Source organism: Podarcis cretensis, assembly GCF_951804945.1.
Source record: "Podarcis cretensis genome assembly, chromosome: 13".
NCBI lineage: Eukaryota > Metazoa > Chordata > Lepidosauria > Squamata > Lacertidae > Podarcis > Podarcis cretensis.
The window spans coordinates 32,926,339-32,942,869 of NC_137182.1; the positions used below are offsets into that span (position 1 = coordinate 32,926,339).

A 16,531-nucleotide genomic window follows, 5' to 3' on the forward strand; every position below is an offset into this window, starting at 1 on the left:
CAAGGCGACACTAGTGTAATACATCTGATGTGGAGTTACCCTGGACTCTTCAGAAATTTCAGCCTGCATCACAGATAAGCAGGAGTACAGCAAATTTCCATGCCATTCAGATTGTTTTAAAATGTGTATTTAATTAATTTCTAATCTTAACCTTCATCCGCCAATGAGGTTTACACACAGAGGGCAACTGAACTGCCCAAGTCATTAAAACTATTTAATTAAAACCATCTGAATATTTATTTATACACACATACAAAAAGTCATTCCTTTCCAGTGTTTTGAAACTCTCTCCAAATCACCACCCATTTGGATTCCTCCCTCTCCCTACCCACCATTCATTTCTTAAATGGAGAAACATCTACCCCTGTTTTAAATTACATAAACCTGGGGAAGCCTGTTCCTGTACATATTCACACACATATGCCATTTGACCTTTGGTGTAACAACTCTCTGTATCACAAGTTTTCGCCTCTGGATTCTCCACATATAAAGATCTAATCTATGCGGACATGTTTTATCACCCTCACACTTCAAGCCCATTTCCCAGTTTTCATCCACTGGGAAAATACAGTTCCCCTAGACACACTAGTGTAGGCAAGCTTTTTATTTGTGGGGGATGGGGTGGGGTGGGGGTAGTGGAGATTTTTTCCCCTCATCCAATGGCCCAACTTTTCCAAGGAAGGTGGTTTCCAGCTGAAATCCTCACCATCCTGTTAAAAAGAAATGAGCCATTGCTCCCTGTTCCTTCTTTAGGGGTCGCTCCTGTGGGGAAACGGAAATGGCTCATATTGAGAGCACTTATAATGAAAGCAAAATATCTCCTCTACACCCAATACCAGGTAACCCAGTCTCCACCAACAGGGATTCATTCCAGAGGGCTGCAGGGTGCATTTCTGCATTATGAACTACACCCCTGGGTCCAGCCACTTCTTCCCACTCATAATCACAGGCCGTTAGCAAGACATATCTACAGTGTTATCATACATTTCCCTGAATCGCCTTATCATAGAGTCTCCAGTCTGCTGTGTCCTCTTGGGGGGTGGTGTGAACACACAGAGATGGTGCAAGCCCAGGCTGACTTGAATTGGAAGCTGGGAGCTGGAAATGTGATTCCCACCCATCCCACAACCAATCCACAGTTTTATCAATTGCTTCAGCCTCTGGAGGAACTGGGATCCAGAAGCCACATGGAAGAGGTTCTCTCTCTTCAGACCCCAAGTCCTGGGACTCAGGAGGAAGCTGAAAGGCTCCATAGAGGCAAAGTCCCTGTCAGCTGCAATGATACCATAAAAACCCCCATGTGCGTATAGAGACACAGTTGACAGGATCAGCCTTGACCTATAAAGCCCTGAATGGATCATCCTCAAATCTACCTAGTTTGATAGCTGCACAAATCCAACAGAGAACAAGGTGCTATTTGCCATCTTGTACGTCAAACTGCATGTTGCATGGAGTGTAACAGAACCCCAGCAGCTCTTTTTTTAAGGAAAAGCAGCTTGGGAGGGAGGGGGAGATTTGGAGCAAGCAGAAAAGTTGTCCACACACACCTGTGCATATTCCTAAAATATGCACCACCACCCACCCACCCAAAAAAAGCATTCCTCCCCATGAAGTTCCAAATGCACAAAAAGACAGAAGAATAGGGCAAGGCTATACAGCAACCCAGCCTGATGGATGGGGTATAAATAATAAAATTATCATTATTATTAAATAAAACATAGCAAATAAATAAATAAAGCTCCTTGGCATAGAACCCTGCCCTCTCATATTCTGTAAAATGCCATTCACGCCAACTGCACTGTATAGAAATCCAGGTTTGCTTGATATGCAGTATTTATGCAAGTCCTAGAATTTGAGGTTTACCCTGGTGTAAGATTTGAATGTGTTTGGTGTAGAGTGTGACCAGAGGCAGGGTATTGGTTATTTCCACTCTTCAAAACTATGGACAGATACTGTAATCTGGGGTGGCTTTGGTAGAAAACTCTAAATGACAGGGAGCCTGAGTGATGTGGCAGACCGGGGAGAAGGCTCTCAATGGACAACCCTTTCCCCTGCTTAGCTCTGTGTTCATGGCTACAGTGTCTGAATTTCCAGGCAGAGAAAGCCACTTTTGTTGAGAGGAACTGCCCTGTTTGGGGGCTTAAGAGATAACTTGCTCCTTGCAGTCTTGCTTCTGGAGCTCGGTGCTTTCCCCACATTTAGTGGGCCGGCAGGGATTCCTCAAGACTAGGGAGGGTCCCTCCCTAGTGGCTAACTGGCAGGCAGGCCAACTAGAGCTCCTTGCTGAACTCCTGCTGAATAGTGTAGCCCAGCCACCGCCGCCCACCACTCATGTTGTAGCCAGTGCTCTCAAAGAGCCCAATCGCCGCCTTGGTGACTACCGAGACCTGGGCCACTAAGAATTTGAAGCCCTGGGCGCGAGCGTGAGCCTCCAGGAAGCTGAGGAGGGAGCGGCCCACACCAGAGCGCCGGTACCACCGGTTCACAGCCAGGCGCTTGAGCTCCGCCGTGCGTGGTTCCCCGCCGCAGGGCTCCAGAGCCACGCAGCCGCACACGTCGTCCTCGTCGTATACAGCCACCCAAAGCCCACGCTGCCCTGCGCTGTAGTAGGCATGCAGGTGCCTCAAGTCCGGCGAGCGCCACAGCAGAAGCTTCAGAGCCACCACGGTGAGCAGGACCGGCAGCACGAGAGCCACCACAAATGAGTTCAGGAAGAAACGCAGGCCGCTGCTCACCACCGCCATCAGCAGCAAAGCCAGAGGCCGCGTCAGCACATAGAGGATCAGGCGGTTCTCTGTATCCTTGAATCCATCCTGGTGGGAAATAGAAAGGGATATGAAGTAAAGGACCATATACAGCTATGAGGGACCTGGGATGTGTTGTGTATCTCTAAACAAATGCTTATCCTTCACTTTACCTGAAAACGTACAAGGAGGGGAATTCTATGACGTCTGTAGCAATTTGCACAGAGCTAAGAAAAGGCTGGAGAGACAAGAGCCACACTGAAAGCAGAACTGTCCTGCAGAGACGAAAGTTGTTCTACCCCAGCTTTTCTATAATGCAAGCCCTAGTGGGAAACAAGGAACCTCGACAAAAGAGCATTGGAATTGAGATAGAGCCAGTGGATTGAACCACGCTTTCTTTCCCTTAGGAAATTTTCTTCCAAGTCTTTAAGTGTGGAGGGAATTTTCTTTCTAGTGTTTAAATGTGGGATAAATAACACAGTAACACAATTGCTTATTGCCCAACCCTTAGAGGTAAGTATCATCAAATGCAGCTCCTCTTCTTGCCAAGTTCCCTTTAATTTTTTTTTTATGCTGCAAACATCTCCTCAATTTTCTCTCTATATAGGTTTAATATGCTCAGTTAACCCCCCCCCCCAAATCAGAGTGGATGTGGCAGGAAGAGTGGGCTGCATTCACACAGCAGTTTATTCTGTTTCTCTAATTTCTTCATTATATTTGTGCTTTTACATTATGTAAAAGCTGCTTCTGGAAATCTAGCAGAATATGGTAAAGTTTAGTGCTCATTTCCATGTTAATTGCTTTCAAAAAAAATCTGTTTGCAACCCCAATAAGCCAGAAAACTGTAGGTGTAAAGTGACTGTTTTCATGGGTGAATCATGGGAGAACAGAAGCATGCATGTACAGAAAGAGTGGTGGAAGAGTGGCAGTGTTCAGTAACCTTCGTTGTTGTGTCACACCACACTCACTGCTGTCAATGAAATTTAGCGTGAAATATCAGTAAAAAAATCCCACCTTTGCAACAGGTACTGCAGTGTGAAAGGAATGCAAGAAAACAGAAGTGCTAGCATCACAATCAGGAAATAAAGTTGCATGCAGAACCAGTAATTCCAGTTCAGTGGTTTTCAAACATCCCTGCCCATTCCAAGTTGTCTGTTGAGGAGCTCTGCGCTTTGCAGAAGATGCTGTTCTAGAAGGCTTCCTACTTGGGACACTGATTAGGCTTCTTAGTTACCCCAATCAGTGTTTCCCAAACTTTGCTCTCTGGCTGTTGTTGGACTACAACTTCCAAGGCCCCCAGCTAGCAGGGCCAGTGGTCAGGGATGATGGGAATTGTAGTCCCAAAACAGCTGGCGGCCCAAGTTTGGGAAGTACTGCCCTAAACGAACTGAAACAGCTTCCTAGAACACACACACACAGTTCCCTTGCAATGTGTAACTGCTCTAAAATATGAAGTAGACCATGGGTACGCAAACTAAGGCCCGGGGGCTGGATCTGGCATTCTAAATCCAGCCTGTGGATGGTCCGGGAATCAGCGTGTTTTTACATGAGTAGAATGTGTGCATTTAAAATGCATCTCTGGGTTATTTGTGGGGCATAGGAATTTGTTCATTCCCCCAAAAATATAGTCCGGTCACCCACAAGGTCTGAGGGACAGCGGACGAGCCCCCTGCTGAAAAGGTTTGCTGATGCCGAAGTAGACAATGCAATGTCCTCCTGTATGGTGGATTACAACTCTCACCAGCCCATCAGCATGGCCAGTGGTAAAGGATGAAGGGAGTTGTAGTCCACAACATCCGGAGAACACCAAACTGCCTTCCCCATCTCTAGGGGGAAGGTTCCTATTAAATGACACATTCCATAAGTCTTTAGAAAGGAAGGAAAGAGTGTGCTTATATAGCCTGGGCTCTCCACCACCTCTCTCAGAAGCCCATCTCACCTTCAGAAGCTCCAAGACAATTGGTGTCTCCTCCTCTCTCATTTCTCTGATGGTCAGTTGCTCAGGTTCCAGGGTAGGCATGCTGGCAGCCAGCAGATGGCACCTTCAAAGAGGGAAACCCCAGTTATTGTCTGATTTGTCCTTGATGAGAGGCTGGGACGGACAAGTAAAGTGTCTCCAACTAGCATGGGCCATTTGTCAGAGCCCAACCTTCCACCATGGCTGGGGACACTCTTGAGTAAATGGGGAGCATTTTTATGTTGAAGCAGCACAGAAACCAGAGGCAGTGTGGTGTAGTGGTTAGTGCTGGACCAGGACCTGACAAGCCAAGGTTCAAATCCCTACTCAGCTATGTTTGCTGGGTGCCTTTGGGCCGGTCACTGTCTCTCAGCTTACCCCACATGGTTGTTGTGAATATTACATGAAGACTGCGTAGATAACTAGGCACACCACCTTGAGCTCTGTGTAGGAAAGGCGGGATACAAATACAGCAATAATAATAATCTTGGGGGATGGGGAGAAAGAATCCTACTCCAATCCCTTCCTAAAGAAGAATAGGTACTTTGGGGGGGGGGGGTCAATCTAACAAACACAGAAGCAACAACTTCCTACAATGCCAGCAAGAGTTGAAAACTATTTTGCTTGTGGCATGGCTCTTGTACATTTACACACACAAAGAAATCAGAACTCTTCTCAACAGATACCTTTTCCATTTTAAAGTGTTAAATGCCTGACAATCGTTCTCCAATTTAAATGCACAGCAGCCCTGGTAAGAAAAGAAGCTGGCAACTCTTAAAAAAGCAACTACAACCGGTATAGCTGGCAAGAATATATTCTTGTTCAGCAGCAGATTCACTCGCAGTCTTTTGGCCTTAGTTTCCCATCTGTTTAAACAGGGACCACATGCCTCCTGGGGTTTTGAAAATGAACGAGACCGAGGCCGTGTATACTTTATGAAATAACACTTGCACGCCCCCCATTTAATGAAAGGTCGTGGGAGCCATTTTACCAGCAGCCTCTGATTCCCAGCTAGCTCCCTGCGCCCCCTACTCTATTTGCAAGGTAGGCTCCCTTGCAATGGAGCACCACCGTTAATTTATGCCACATAACGGACAAAAATAACGCGACGCACACATTTCTCCGGCCTGCCCCTTCTGACCCTCCCGGGAGCAAAGGCAGATCCGCAATAAAACGCCAGCACCACCGTCGTAAACTGACCGGGCACGGCACTCTAGCCCTTGCGGCCACACCCCTCCGCAGAAACAGAAACGCCCGCAAACCTTCTCCACTCCCCCCCCCCCCCCAGGCGCGGAATGGACTCACCCAGCCTGGAGGAAGCGGCTGCCTTTGCCCCTGCATAAAAGGAGCGCGGAATTCTCCGAGGCCTCCTACATCTCTCTCTCTCTCCCCACCCCGCCCGCTTTTTCAGGAGGGAGGGGAGGGGGGAAGGAGAGGGGAAAACAGCTTCGCCCCAAGAGCCGCTTCTTAGTCAACCCTCCCCAGCTTCGCAGCTCCAGCGCCTCACTCCATGAGCGCATGCGTGGCGCTTCTGGCTTCTTCGGCGCCTTTCGCTCCTTACGCAGTTCTTGGCAACTGTTGCTAAGGGGGCGAAACGGGGCCTTCAAGCGCTGCGAGTCCCAAACCCGTTTTGCCTTCTATGGGAGAGAGCGGGCAGCAGCGGGGGTGGGTTCAGTTTGAATGGCTTAGGACTTAGGGAAATAACTGACTTTCTAATTTTCTTTTTCTTTTTCATGGTGAAATGACAGGCGGGGATTCAACGGGTATAGCTGTAGACAGCTAGTAGAGAGGGAAATCTGGAAAAGCCTTCCCCTATTGCTGCCAGTCTGCTATGGAACTGTTAAAAAACCACGACCTGCTGCCCATAATGTAAACAGCTGGTGGCTGTTAATGTATCATTTTCGTTATGTATCCATTTTATGCTGTTGACATGAAGTTGGAAGCCACCTGGAAGTGTATGTGTCTTTCCATAAGGGTTTTGTTTTTCAACTTCTTTTTTTAAAGAGTTGCACAGACTGTTTGTTTGGATTGAGTTTGGGGCTCATGGTTAAGATAGCAAAAATAAAGGGATTTATTTCATTACATTGTAAGCATTGAATTCCCCAGAGTAACCTTTGACATGTTGCTTTCTCATTGTAAATATTAAGAAATTAACCATCGTTGTTGGAGATAAGCAGGTGCACCAGTTTGATTTGTAGCCATTCTGTTCTGCCTGTGAGCTTCCTTTTTGCATCTAGCTGGCTGCTGGCCGATGTCAAAAGGAAATGGATATTGGTCTGAAGAAGCATAACAGTTCTGAGTGGTTTAGAAGCTGGCATTTAAAAACAGTAACATTGGCATTGACCTAGTAAACCATTTGTAACCCATTTTGTGCATCATTGCAAAATGGGGATGTTACTTTTTTAAAAACTCTTTAACATCACCACAAGGTGGCTGACTGACAAATTCACATGGGGCATAGGTCCTTTTAACAGCTCCTTACCTGTTAAACAAACATTAAAACCAGCAGTTCACATTGGCCAAAAATGCAATGTGTGAAATGGCTAATGCAGCATTACAATTATGTCTGTCTTCACCGTAAGCATATCTGTGAGCCATTCACCTCCTGCTATGCAGTACAGCGGTACCTTGGTTCTCAAACGCCTTGGCTCGCAAACACCAAAAACCAGGAAGTAAGTGTTCCAGTTTCCAAACGTTTTTTGGAAGCTGGACATCCGATGCAGTTGTCGGCTATTGTTTCTGGGGTGCCTGCACCAATCAGCTGTGCCTTGGTTTTGGAACATTTTGGAAGTCGCATGGACTTCCAGAACAGATTAAGTTTGGTGCCTTTGTTTTTGCTATTTATTTTGTGTTTTTGTTTTCAAGGCTTTTTCAGTTAATTTGTTTTTGTGACAGTTCAGCTACTGATTGATTGTGTGACTGCAGAAATGGATAAAAGCCCCCCATCCAAACAATGACTATCATCAGTGCAGGTAAGAAAAAAATGTAATTTTAATTTTTATCCTCTACAATACTCTCTATTTTATACTACAATACATTGATTATTGCTTTCATTTTATGGATCAATGGTCTCATTAGATAGTAAAATTCAAGTTAAATTGCTGTTTTAGCGGTTTTTTTTAAAGTCTGGAACAGAGTAATCCTTTTTGCATTACTTTCTATGGGAAAGCACGCCTTGGTATTAGAATGCTTTGGTTTTGGAAAGGACTTCTAGAATGGATTAAGTTTGAGAACCAAGGTACCACTGTATTTAAGAACATGATTAACACAGTGGGGGGGGGGAAATCCCCTGTGGAACAGGAGTGTTGTCCCACACTGACCGTGAGGGTTGGTTCTTCATTTTTTCAGTTTTTTGTCCTGTAAAAGTGCCTTCCCCATGTTCTCTGCTGGAGGTGGGGAACCAGTGGCTCTCCCAGGATGGTCAGTTCTAAAGCACTAAAATGCAATGAATCATATAATTTATAGAGTAAGATACTGAGAGGGAAGATTGCTAACAAACCATAAATAGAAAGAGCATGGCCAGGTTTCACTTGTTTAGCTTTTGTAGACAGCTTTTTCTCTACAGTGGTACCTCGGGTTAATAACTTAATTCGTTCTGGAGGTCGGTTCTTAACCCAAAACTGTTCCTAACTTGAGGTACCACTTTAGCTAATGGGGCCTCCTGCTGCTGCCATGCAATTTCTGTTCTCATCCTGAAGCAAAGTTCTTAACTTGAGGTACTATTTCTGGGTTAGCGGAGTCTGTAACCTGAAGTATCTGTAACCCGAGGTACCACTGTACAGGTTATTCAAGTGTAGGGCTAGTGTGCAGCACATAATTGGCTCAGCCACCTGAGCCATCAGTTTGGTGGGTCTCAGTGTTCTCGGAGGGAGAAAAAACAACAACCCACAGGAAATCCCACAAGTCTCAACTCTGCCCACTTTGGTCTTTGGTTCTCAGCTCAACCATAATCATTCCTCAAACTGCAGAACCTCCTACGCCAAGAAATTCACCAAACATGTTGCATTTTCCATAAATCTTGTACAGAGACCTCATTTGCATTGACTTTCAACACTAAGCTTAAGTTCCCATTTAGGCTTGAGTCCCAGCACCTTTCAGTTTAAAATTCAATATCCAGCATGTTGAAGCCACTTGAGAAAAACATAAAGAGTTTCCTCTAAGCAGGAACCTTTTATCTTGCACCTCTCAAGCCTGTTAAAGCTGCAGGGCTGCAGCTCAGTTGTAGATCACATGCTTTGTATGGAGAAGAGCACAGGTTCAAAGCCACAATATCTCAAGAGAGGGCTGAAAAAGATGTTTGCCTGAAATGCCAGAGAGCTGTTACCGTTCAGTCTAGATCAGGGTTTCCCAAACTTGGGTCTCTAGCTGTTTTTGGACTACAGCTAGGACTGATGGTCAGGGATGATGGGAATTGTAGTCCAAAAACAGTTGGTGATCCAAGTTTGGGAAACCCTGATATATACATTACTGAGCTAGATGCACCAATGGTCTTACTGTGTATAAGGCAACTTCCTATGTTCATAGTTGACTTCCTTTGGGGACTGTGCAATCTGCTACTGAAATGCCAATCAGACTTAAAAAGCACAAAAGTATGACATGTATTGATGAACCCAGCCTCTGCACAATACACAGAAAGGAGTAAAAATGCTTTGAAGCAGTCTTTTATTTTTCTTCTAGACCAAGAGTCTATGACCCTCTTGTCTGTTAGCACCAGGAACTGGGGTACACTTGGGAAGAAATGTGGTTCTGCACATGGTGAGGGGCTGGAATGGAGAATAGATAAGAGGGGCTTAACTGGAAAAAGATGCTGTTTATGACAGCTCATAAAGCAGCCTCCTGCAGCACCCTGTATCAAAGGAAGACCCAAAATCTCAAACTTTCCCCATTTTCTAATACATAAAAAGAGCTCACACTGCTCCACAGCACTTAGCTCGAAAATTGCAACAAAGCAGGGAAATGGAGAGAAGCCAGCAGTCCAGTTGATATCTGCTAACTATATTTTCTGTCCAGTGTGAATAAAAAAACCAGGAATTCTGGCTGCACAGTCTTCCAACCATCAGACTGCACATACATTTGGTTCTTGTTGGAACAACGTATTTCAGACAGGATGGGGAAATGGGTGGGTTAGGGATTGTATCAAGGACTGGACTGGCTATCCCTTTCTCACATGCAAAACAAGACAAAAGTGTTTGTGGGAAGGACATGGTAGTGGAGTCATTGTAACTGCAAGGACACGAGCAGCAACAGCAATCCCCATGTGAGCAGGAAGTGAGGGAATCAAGGGTATGCTTTGGACCTGCAGGCATGGGCGTGAGCTAAGCTCTCTGATGTCATTTCATGACACTGTCCTGAGAAACCTAAGCAGAGCCACCTCCAGGAGTCTTGAAGTTGCCCAGGTCGATCCCGTCCGGCAACACAGTTAATTATAGCAGCCACTAGTGAGAGCACAACTGAGTCTCAGTTGGTACTCCAACGCAGGGATGGGGACAGTTGTCCTCAGAAAGTGTGGACAAGCTGCATGTTGGGTACCGTTTGCACAATCTGAATGGAGGGCAGGCCTTGCGAAGTTACTGGGCTCGGCAGAAGTTGCACCATTTGGGAGGCGCTGTTGCTGTCCCCAGTAGGTTGGGTGCTGTCTGGGCTGCTCACCTGCAGTGTTGGCACACTCTCCAGCACTTGGAGGGTCTGTTCCCCCTGGGCACTACGGATGATCAGGAGGTTCTGTCCAGTCCCGGCACTACCCTCGGGCCCTTGCAGCTGGAGGCCAGGCAGCTCTTGCACTGTCTGGATGTTGTCCACCTCCTGCACGCACAACCGGGTCTGCTCTCCTCCTGCACCTCTCAGCACCAACACATTCTGAACTCCCTCATCGGTCTGTAAAGTTTCAAAGTGCATGTCTTGCACCCCTTCCAGGCTCTCCACCTCCCCGCCTGGCCCCAGAAGCTCCTCCCCTGGGGAGTTCTGCACCACAATTAGGTCCTGGCTTTCCTCCTTCACACCAGGTCCCTGTTGGAGGTCCACCTCAGAGAGCTCATGGGAGCTGGACAGAGAAGTCCCCACCTCATTCATCTCCTGTGGTGGGCTCAAAGTCTGAAGCTGAACACTGGTCATCTCCTCTGAAGGTTGAAGCTGTTCCTCTTCCTGAGAAGAAACCAGCTCCTGGATCTGAATGGTGCTATCCAGCTGTTGGGAAGGCGAGAGGCTCTGGATTTCGACACTGGTCAAAGGCTGATTGGAGGGGGATAGGCTGTGGATCTGCAGAGGGCTGGTTTGCTGAAGGGATGGCAAGGTCTGGATCTGAATGGGGCCCACTTGCTGGGAAGGCTGGAGAGTTTGGAGCTGTAGGGTCCCTACCTGCTCAGAGGATGGCACAGCTTGGAATTGTACAGTGTTCATCTTCTGGGAAGGTGGAAGAGTTTGAAACTGCACTGTGCCAGTCTGTGGACAACTAGACAGGCTCTGGATCTGCACGGTGCCTCCTGATTGGGAGGTGGGCAAACTTTGGATCTGGACTGTATTCTGGGGAAGGGGCAGGCTTTGAATCTGCACAATGCCAGTCTGTGGAGGATGTGGGAAGGCCTGGATCTGGATTGTGCCAGGTTGCTGTGAAGCAGGTACGGTCTGAATTTGCAAAGTGCCACCTGGCTGGGCAGTGGGAAAGCTCTGGAGGGGCTGGGGTAAGGTTTGAATCTGAATGGTGCCTGTTGGTGGAGCAGCTGGCACAGTTTGGATCTGCACCGTGCCCAGTTGCTGCTCTGGCAAGCTCTGGAGAACAATAACATTCTGTCCGCTAGTTTGTAGCCCTGGCGTCCTCTGGATTTGCACATTAGAGAGGGGCTGCACGCTGGCCCCGGTGGCACTGGGCATCAAAATGATATTCTGGTTGCCAGACACCGATGGTGGTGGGGGAGCCAACGGTGCAGGTTTCTTGGCCTTACCTTGACGGACCAGGGCAGATTTGCCTGGGGTGGTAGGAGCAGCTGGCAACAGGGTAATGCTGGTGGGAGCAGTGGATGTAGTGGGCACCTGGGAACTGGGCAGCAGGATAAGTTTGGGGGGTAAATTTTGGGGTGGGGGTGGCTGTGGCGGCTGCTGTATGCTGGGGATAAGTTGCAAGCCCTGTGATGTTTGCACAAGCAGGAAAGTCTGAGTGTTTGACGAGACAGGAGGGGCTGGGCTGCCACTTAACTCCACATTCAGAGTGGCCTGCAAGTTAGGCATAATTTGCACCTCTTGAGTGGTGGCGGGTGAGGTGGTGGCTGGGCGGCTGGGCGCCTCAGCACTGTTGTGGGTGCGGAAGTGGCGCTGCAAGTAAGAGGCCATGACAAAGGCCTTGGAGCAAACTGGGCACTGGAAGGGGCGCTCCCTCGAATGGGTACGTCTGTGCAGCGCCAGGTTGGAGGAGTGGGTGAAGGCCTTGCCACAGTCCCGGCAGCAATAGGGCCTCTCGCCAGTGTGTACCCGCTGATGTTGCCGGAGGTTGGATGTTTGCGTGAAGGACTTTCCACAGGTCTGGCAGGCAAAGGGCCGCTCACCGGTGTGCAACTGCTGATGCCGCCGGAGGCACGAGGTGTTCTTGAAGGCTTTGCCGCAATCTTGGCAAGCATAGGGGCGTTCGCCGGTGTGCTGCCGCAAATGGTACTGATAATGAGAAGCCCATTTGAATGCCATCCCGCAGGTGGAGCAAGTGAAGGCACGCAGGCCCGTGTGCACCCGCTGGTGGATCCGCAGCAGCGAGGAGCGCTTGAAGGCTTTGCCACACTCGCCGCAAGCGTAGGGGCGCTCGCCCGTGTGGTCACGGAGGTGGTAACGCAGCCCAGAGGAGCCCTTGAATGACTTCCCGCACTCTCCGCACACATAGGGGCGCTCAGGGGGTGGGGGTGGCGTCACTGTGGCCGCGGGCACTGGCTCTGCCTGTGCTGGGCATGTCACCTCTGCCTCCTCCAACCGTTGTTCAGCCGGGGGATGCGAACGCTGATGGCCCAACAGGCTGGCCAGCGCCGGGAAGGAGCGTTCACACACCATGCAGGTGTAGGTGCGATCGGATGAGTGCTGGCTCTGTTGGTGCCGTGCTAAACCCGCGGCACTCTTGAAAGTCTTACTGCACACAGAGCAAGCTAGGGAGGGTGTGGGGGATGCTACAGCTGCCACCTCCTCCTGCACTGGTAGTGGCGGTGGTGGCGGTGGCAGAGGCAGTGGCTCTGCTGGGGCCAAGTGTGCTTCCTGGTGGCTCAGCAGCTGCTCCTGCAAGGGGAAGGTGAGATGGCAGACACTACACCGAAACAGCATCTCCACAGTGGTGGTTGGCTCCTCCAAGAAGAGCTGTGCTGGAGGTGCAATGTCCCCATGAGACTCCAAGTGCCGCTGCAGATAGGTGTCCGATGCAAAGGCCTTGCCACAGATTACACAGGTGTGGGCGGGTCGGGCAGCATGTGCCGATCGGCAGTGCAGTGCCAGGTTGGAAGAGTGGGTGAAGGCCTTACCACAGTCTTGGCATCGGTAGGGCCTCTCGCCAGTATGCACCCGCTGATGCTGCCGCAGGTTGGTAGACTGCGTGAAGGCCTTGCTGCAGATGAGGCAGACATAGGGGCGCTCGCCTGTATGTGTATGGCGGTGGCGCCGCAGGCTGGAAGAGTTCTTGAAGGCCTTGTCACACGCCGGGCAAGGGTAGGGGCGTTCGCCAGTGTGCTGGCGCAAATGGTACTGGTAATGTGAGGACCACTTAAAGGCCAGGCCGCACTGAGCACACTTGAAGGCACGCAGGCCGGTATGCACACTCTGGTGGATCTGAAGCAAGGACGACCGTTTGAATGCTTTGCCGCACTTGTCACACTTGTAAGGTCGCTCCCCCGTATGTCCACGCTGGTGGTACAGCAAGGCTGAGGACCCCTTGAAGGCCTTGGGGCACTCTGAGCACTTGTAAGGGCGTTCACCCGTGTGAGTCCTCTGGTGGTGGATGAGCCGTGATGACCATTTGAATACTTTGCCACATTCCAGGCACTCGTACTGGTGGTCGCCACTGCTGCTGCCACCTGCTGGGGCCACCGCTGGCACTGCCGCTGCCTGCATTTCTAGCTGCTGAGCTCCCACCATTGCACCAGAGTTCACCTGCTAGAAAAACACACACAGAGAAAGAAAGAACACCATTATTGTAACTGTCACAGACCCAGCCTCATTTATAGAGGCTCTCCTATACTGAATCATAATATTGGTCCATCTAGCTTGATACTGTCCACACAGTTTTTCCATCACTAAACAGAAGATGCTTAAAGACTGAAGCTGAGAGTCAGCATGTAGAGCATGTGCTCTACCATCTGAGCTGTGGCACCTCTCCATTTGTGCTTGAGGCATTAAAATCTGCATAGGAACTTGACTGCTTCACTTTCAAATGGGGAGCTAGCTGAGCAAACTAGCACTTACCTTACAAACTCCAGGAATTACTGGGGTGTTTCTTACACATAGCCCCTTAGTTGGAAATGAGAGAGTAAAAAATCACCTCAAATGGACCTGCCACCTTTAAAAAGCAGTGGTCGTTCAGTGATGCTCACAGGCACAGGAAATCATTTTGGTTTATGATTGAAAGTGAATGTTTGAACAGCCTGACTAAAAGAATGCAGCATTTGAGGAGAGTAATTTTATTATTAATAATATTATTAAAACTTGCAAAGTACTGTACCAGTATTTTTAAAATGGCAGTCCTTTGTCCTACCCTCACAATCTAGTAGACATGATACAAGAGGGAAAAGGAATGGAGAGGGAAGAAAATACAACTCACAATGGAACAGCTGCTCCTTCTCAGGATGATCTTTACCATGACATTATGTTCTTCCTAGGAGGCTGACTCTCCCCCTCCCCCCTGCCCAAAACACACACATGGGTTAGGTCCCTACTTGGTATTGAACTCATAAAAGTCCATTACATAGCAACCTCTGGAGCCAAGGAAGGTGAGTCAGTGGCCCTCCTAGAAGCCCAAGTCAGCATAGCCTATGGTTATGTATAACTGGGGTTGCAGTTCAACATCTGGAGGGCTACAGATTCCCAATCCCTAGACCGCAGCCTGGAAAACAGGCACCTTCCCATCATCATTTTCCCCCCACCCCTGCTCTCCGGGGATCTTCCTTCTGCTAGCAGGAAGAGTCAGCAGTTGTGTCCAGATGCCCAGGAGATGCCTCACTTGCCTGGGTCCAAAACATCTAATGCTACCTGGCCCTGACTGCTTCAGTGTACACATTGTGTGTATGGGGGGCGGGCAGTATTTTCCTTGATGGTCACCATGGAAACTTTGAACAGCAGCAGTTGGACCAGCCACAACAGTGGCATTTAAATCTGGTTAGTGGTCATTTCCCACCACCAACCCTTGTCATTAATTTCTGTCAATTACCCTGGAGGTCTGCTGATAAGACAAAGGTGAGACACAAATAATTTTAAACAAGCATGGGTGCCTGAAGTCGTGCTTGGACTAGGATCAGGAGAGCAAATGAGCTGTGAAAAGTTTAAGCAGCCTGTATGCCATGAAAATCTCTTAGCTTCAGTTCCTGATCTATACATGAAAATAACAGTGGCCAAAGTTATTATGCATGTCCAAGGGCCACACTGGCAATAACCCACACTCCAAGGACCGCATGGCAAAAAAGTTTTAATTTTTAACCTTTCGAATTAAACGCTGACTACATAGAAAACAGAGCGCACGCAATTTAGAACACAATTCAGTGTTGCTGTTTTTCCAGAGGATTTAAGGCTGTCTTGTTTCACGCAATTCTCCACGACTGCATTGGGGACAATTTCCCGAAGCGGCCGCTAAAGTGTTTGAATTCCGCTCGTGTTCTTGTGTCGAAAGTTTAAGGATAGGGGACCAAAATATCCGAGCCCAGCCTTTGGAGAGATTAACCCTGCATCACTTCCCCGACCTGCGCCAAAGAGTCAGATGGCTCTCCTGACCATGAGCAGAGTGCTTTAAGGCCTCCGCTTTATTGCCAACGTTTTACGTAGGCTGGGGGAGGGAATTCCTTCGGGCCAACCCCCTGCGCCTGTAATTAAAAAGCGTGCCTCCTCCACCCTCCCGCCACTCAGAACAAGGCACTGTTCTGTCGGCAGACAAAAAAACAGAGGAAGCCTCTCCGTGGCACACTCCCCTTTAAATGCGGACCTGCCCCTTTAAGGAACCGAGCTTTGCCGCCCCTCCCCCTTCGTTGCCGTTCGGCCTCGCGACATCTTTTCTCCCTTTCTTTCTCTGCCTCCTGTTTTTTTTCCTCACCTGGCCGGTCTCTTTTTTTTTTTCCTCCCTGCGCACTTCGTCTCAATAGGAGCTGGATAAGAGGGGTGCAGCGGGGCTTGGGGGGAGGGGCTGTCGCTCCACCCTCCCAACGGCCGGCGCTGCGAGACACCCAACCTTTAACTCGCTCACACTAACCGCCCGCGAGGGCAGCCAGCCTCACCCCTTTGCGCCGCTGCCATTGGCCACGCAAAGCATCCCGGGAGTTGTAGGCTGTTGTGGAGGACGCTGCCGGGCGCCATGTTGTTCCCGTACCACGTGTTTTGGGAAGCACTTGGGGAAGGGAAAGCTCTCTGTGTCGCAGGAAAGGTGGCAGTGGCGTTTAGCATGAGCGCTTTCGAGTCCAATAAACTTCGTGACCTCGCTGTTGTGAGCCCGATAACACCATTGTTGTTGTTGTTTAGTCGTGTCCGACTCTTCGTGACCCCATGGACCAGAGAACGCCAGGCACTCCTGTCCTCCACTGCCCCCCGCAGCTTGGTCAGACTCATGCTGGTAACCTCGAAAACACTATCCAACCATCTCATCCTCTGTCGCCCCCTTCTCCTTGTGCCCTCC

The 16,531-nt window shown here is 49.1% G+C and overlaps 2 protein-coding genes across 7 annotated transcripts; both read right to left on the minus strand.

Annotated features, from left to right (window-relative positions):
- Nucleotides 1–111: 111 nt before the first annotated feature.
- Nucleotides 112–16,289, minus strand: ZNF628 (zinc finger protein 628). 6 transcript variants are annotated; one of them, XM_079950600.1, is made up of 6 exons: nucleotides 14,477–14,762; nucleotides 10,351–13,812; nucleotides 4,684–4,786; nucleotides 2,736–2,813; nucleotides 425–1,273; nucleotides 112–394 (listed from the first exon to the last, which is right to left on the minus strand). In XM_079950600.1, the coding sequence occupies exons 1-3, from the start codon at nucleotides 14,513–14,515 to the stop codon at nucleotides 4,745–4,747; spliced, it is 3,543 nt and encodes a 1,180-aa protein (XP_079806726.1). In that variant the 5' UTR covers nucleotides 14,516–14,762; the 3' UTR covers nucleotides 112–394; nucleotides 425–1,273; nucleotides 2,736–2,813; nucleotides 4,684–4,744. The 6 variants fall into 6 exon arrangements, with proteins under 6 accessions (XP_079806726.1, XP_079806725.1, XP_079806724.1 ...); XM_079950599.1 differs by having other exon boundaries at nucleotides 112–762; XM_079950598.1 differs by having other exon boundaries at nucleotides 112–1,273.
- Nucleotides 2,271–4,725, minus strand: NAT14 (N-acetyltransferase 14 (putative); the record flags this gene model as incomplete). The annotated part of the gene is made up of 2 exons (XM_079950867.1): nucleotides 2,271–2,813; nucleotides 4,684–4,725. The coding sequence occupies 2 exons, from the start codon at nucleotides 4,723–4,725 to the stop codon at nucleotides 2,271–2,273; spliced, it is 585 nt and encodes a 194-aa protein (XP_079806993.1).
- Nucleotides 16,290–16,531: the final 242 nt, after the last annotated feature.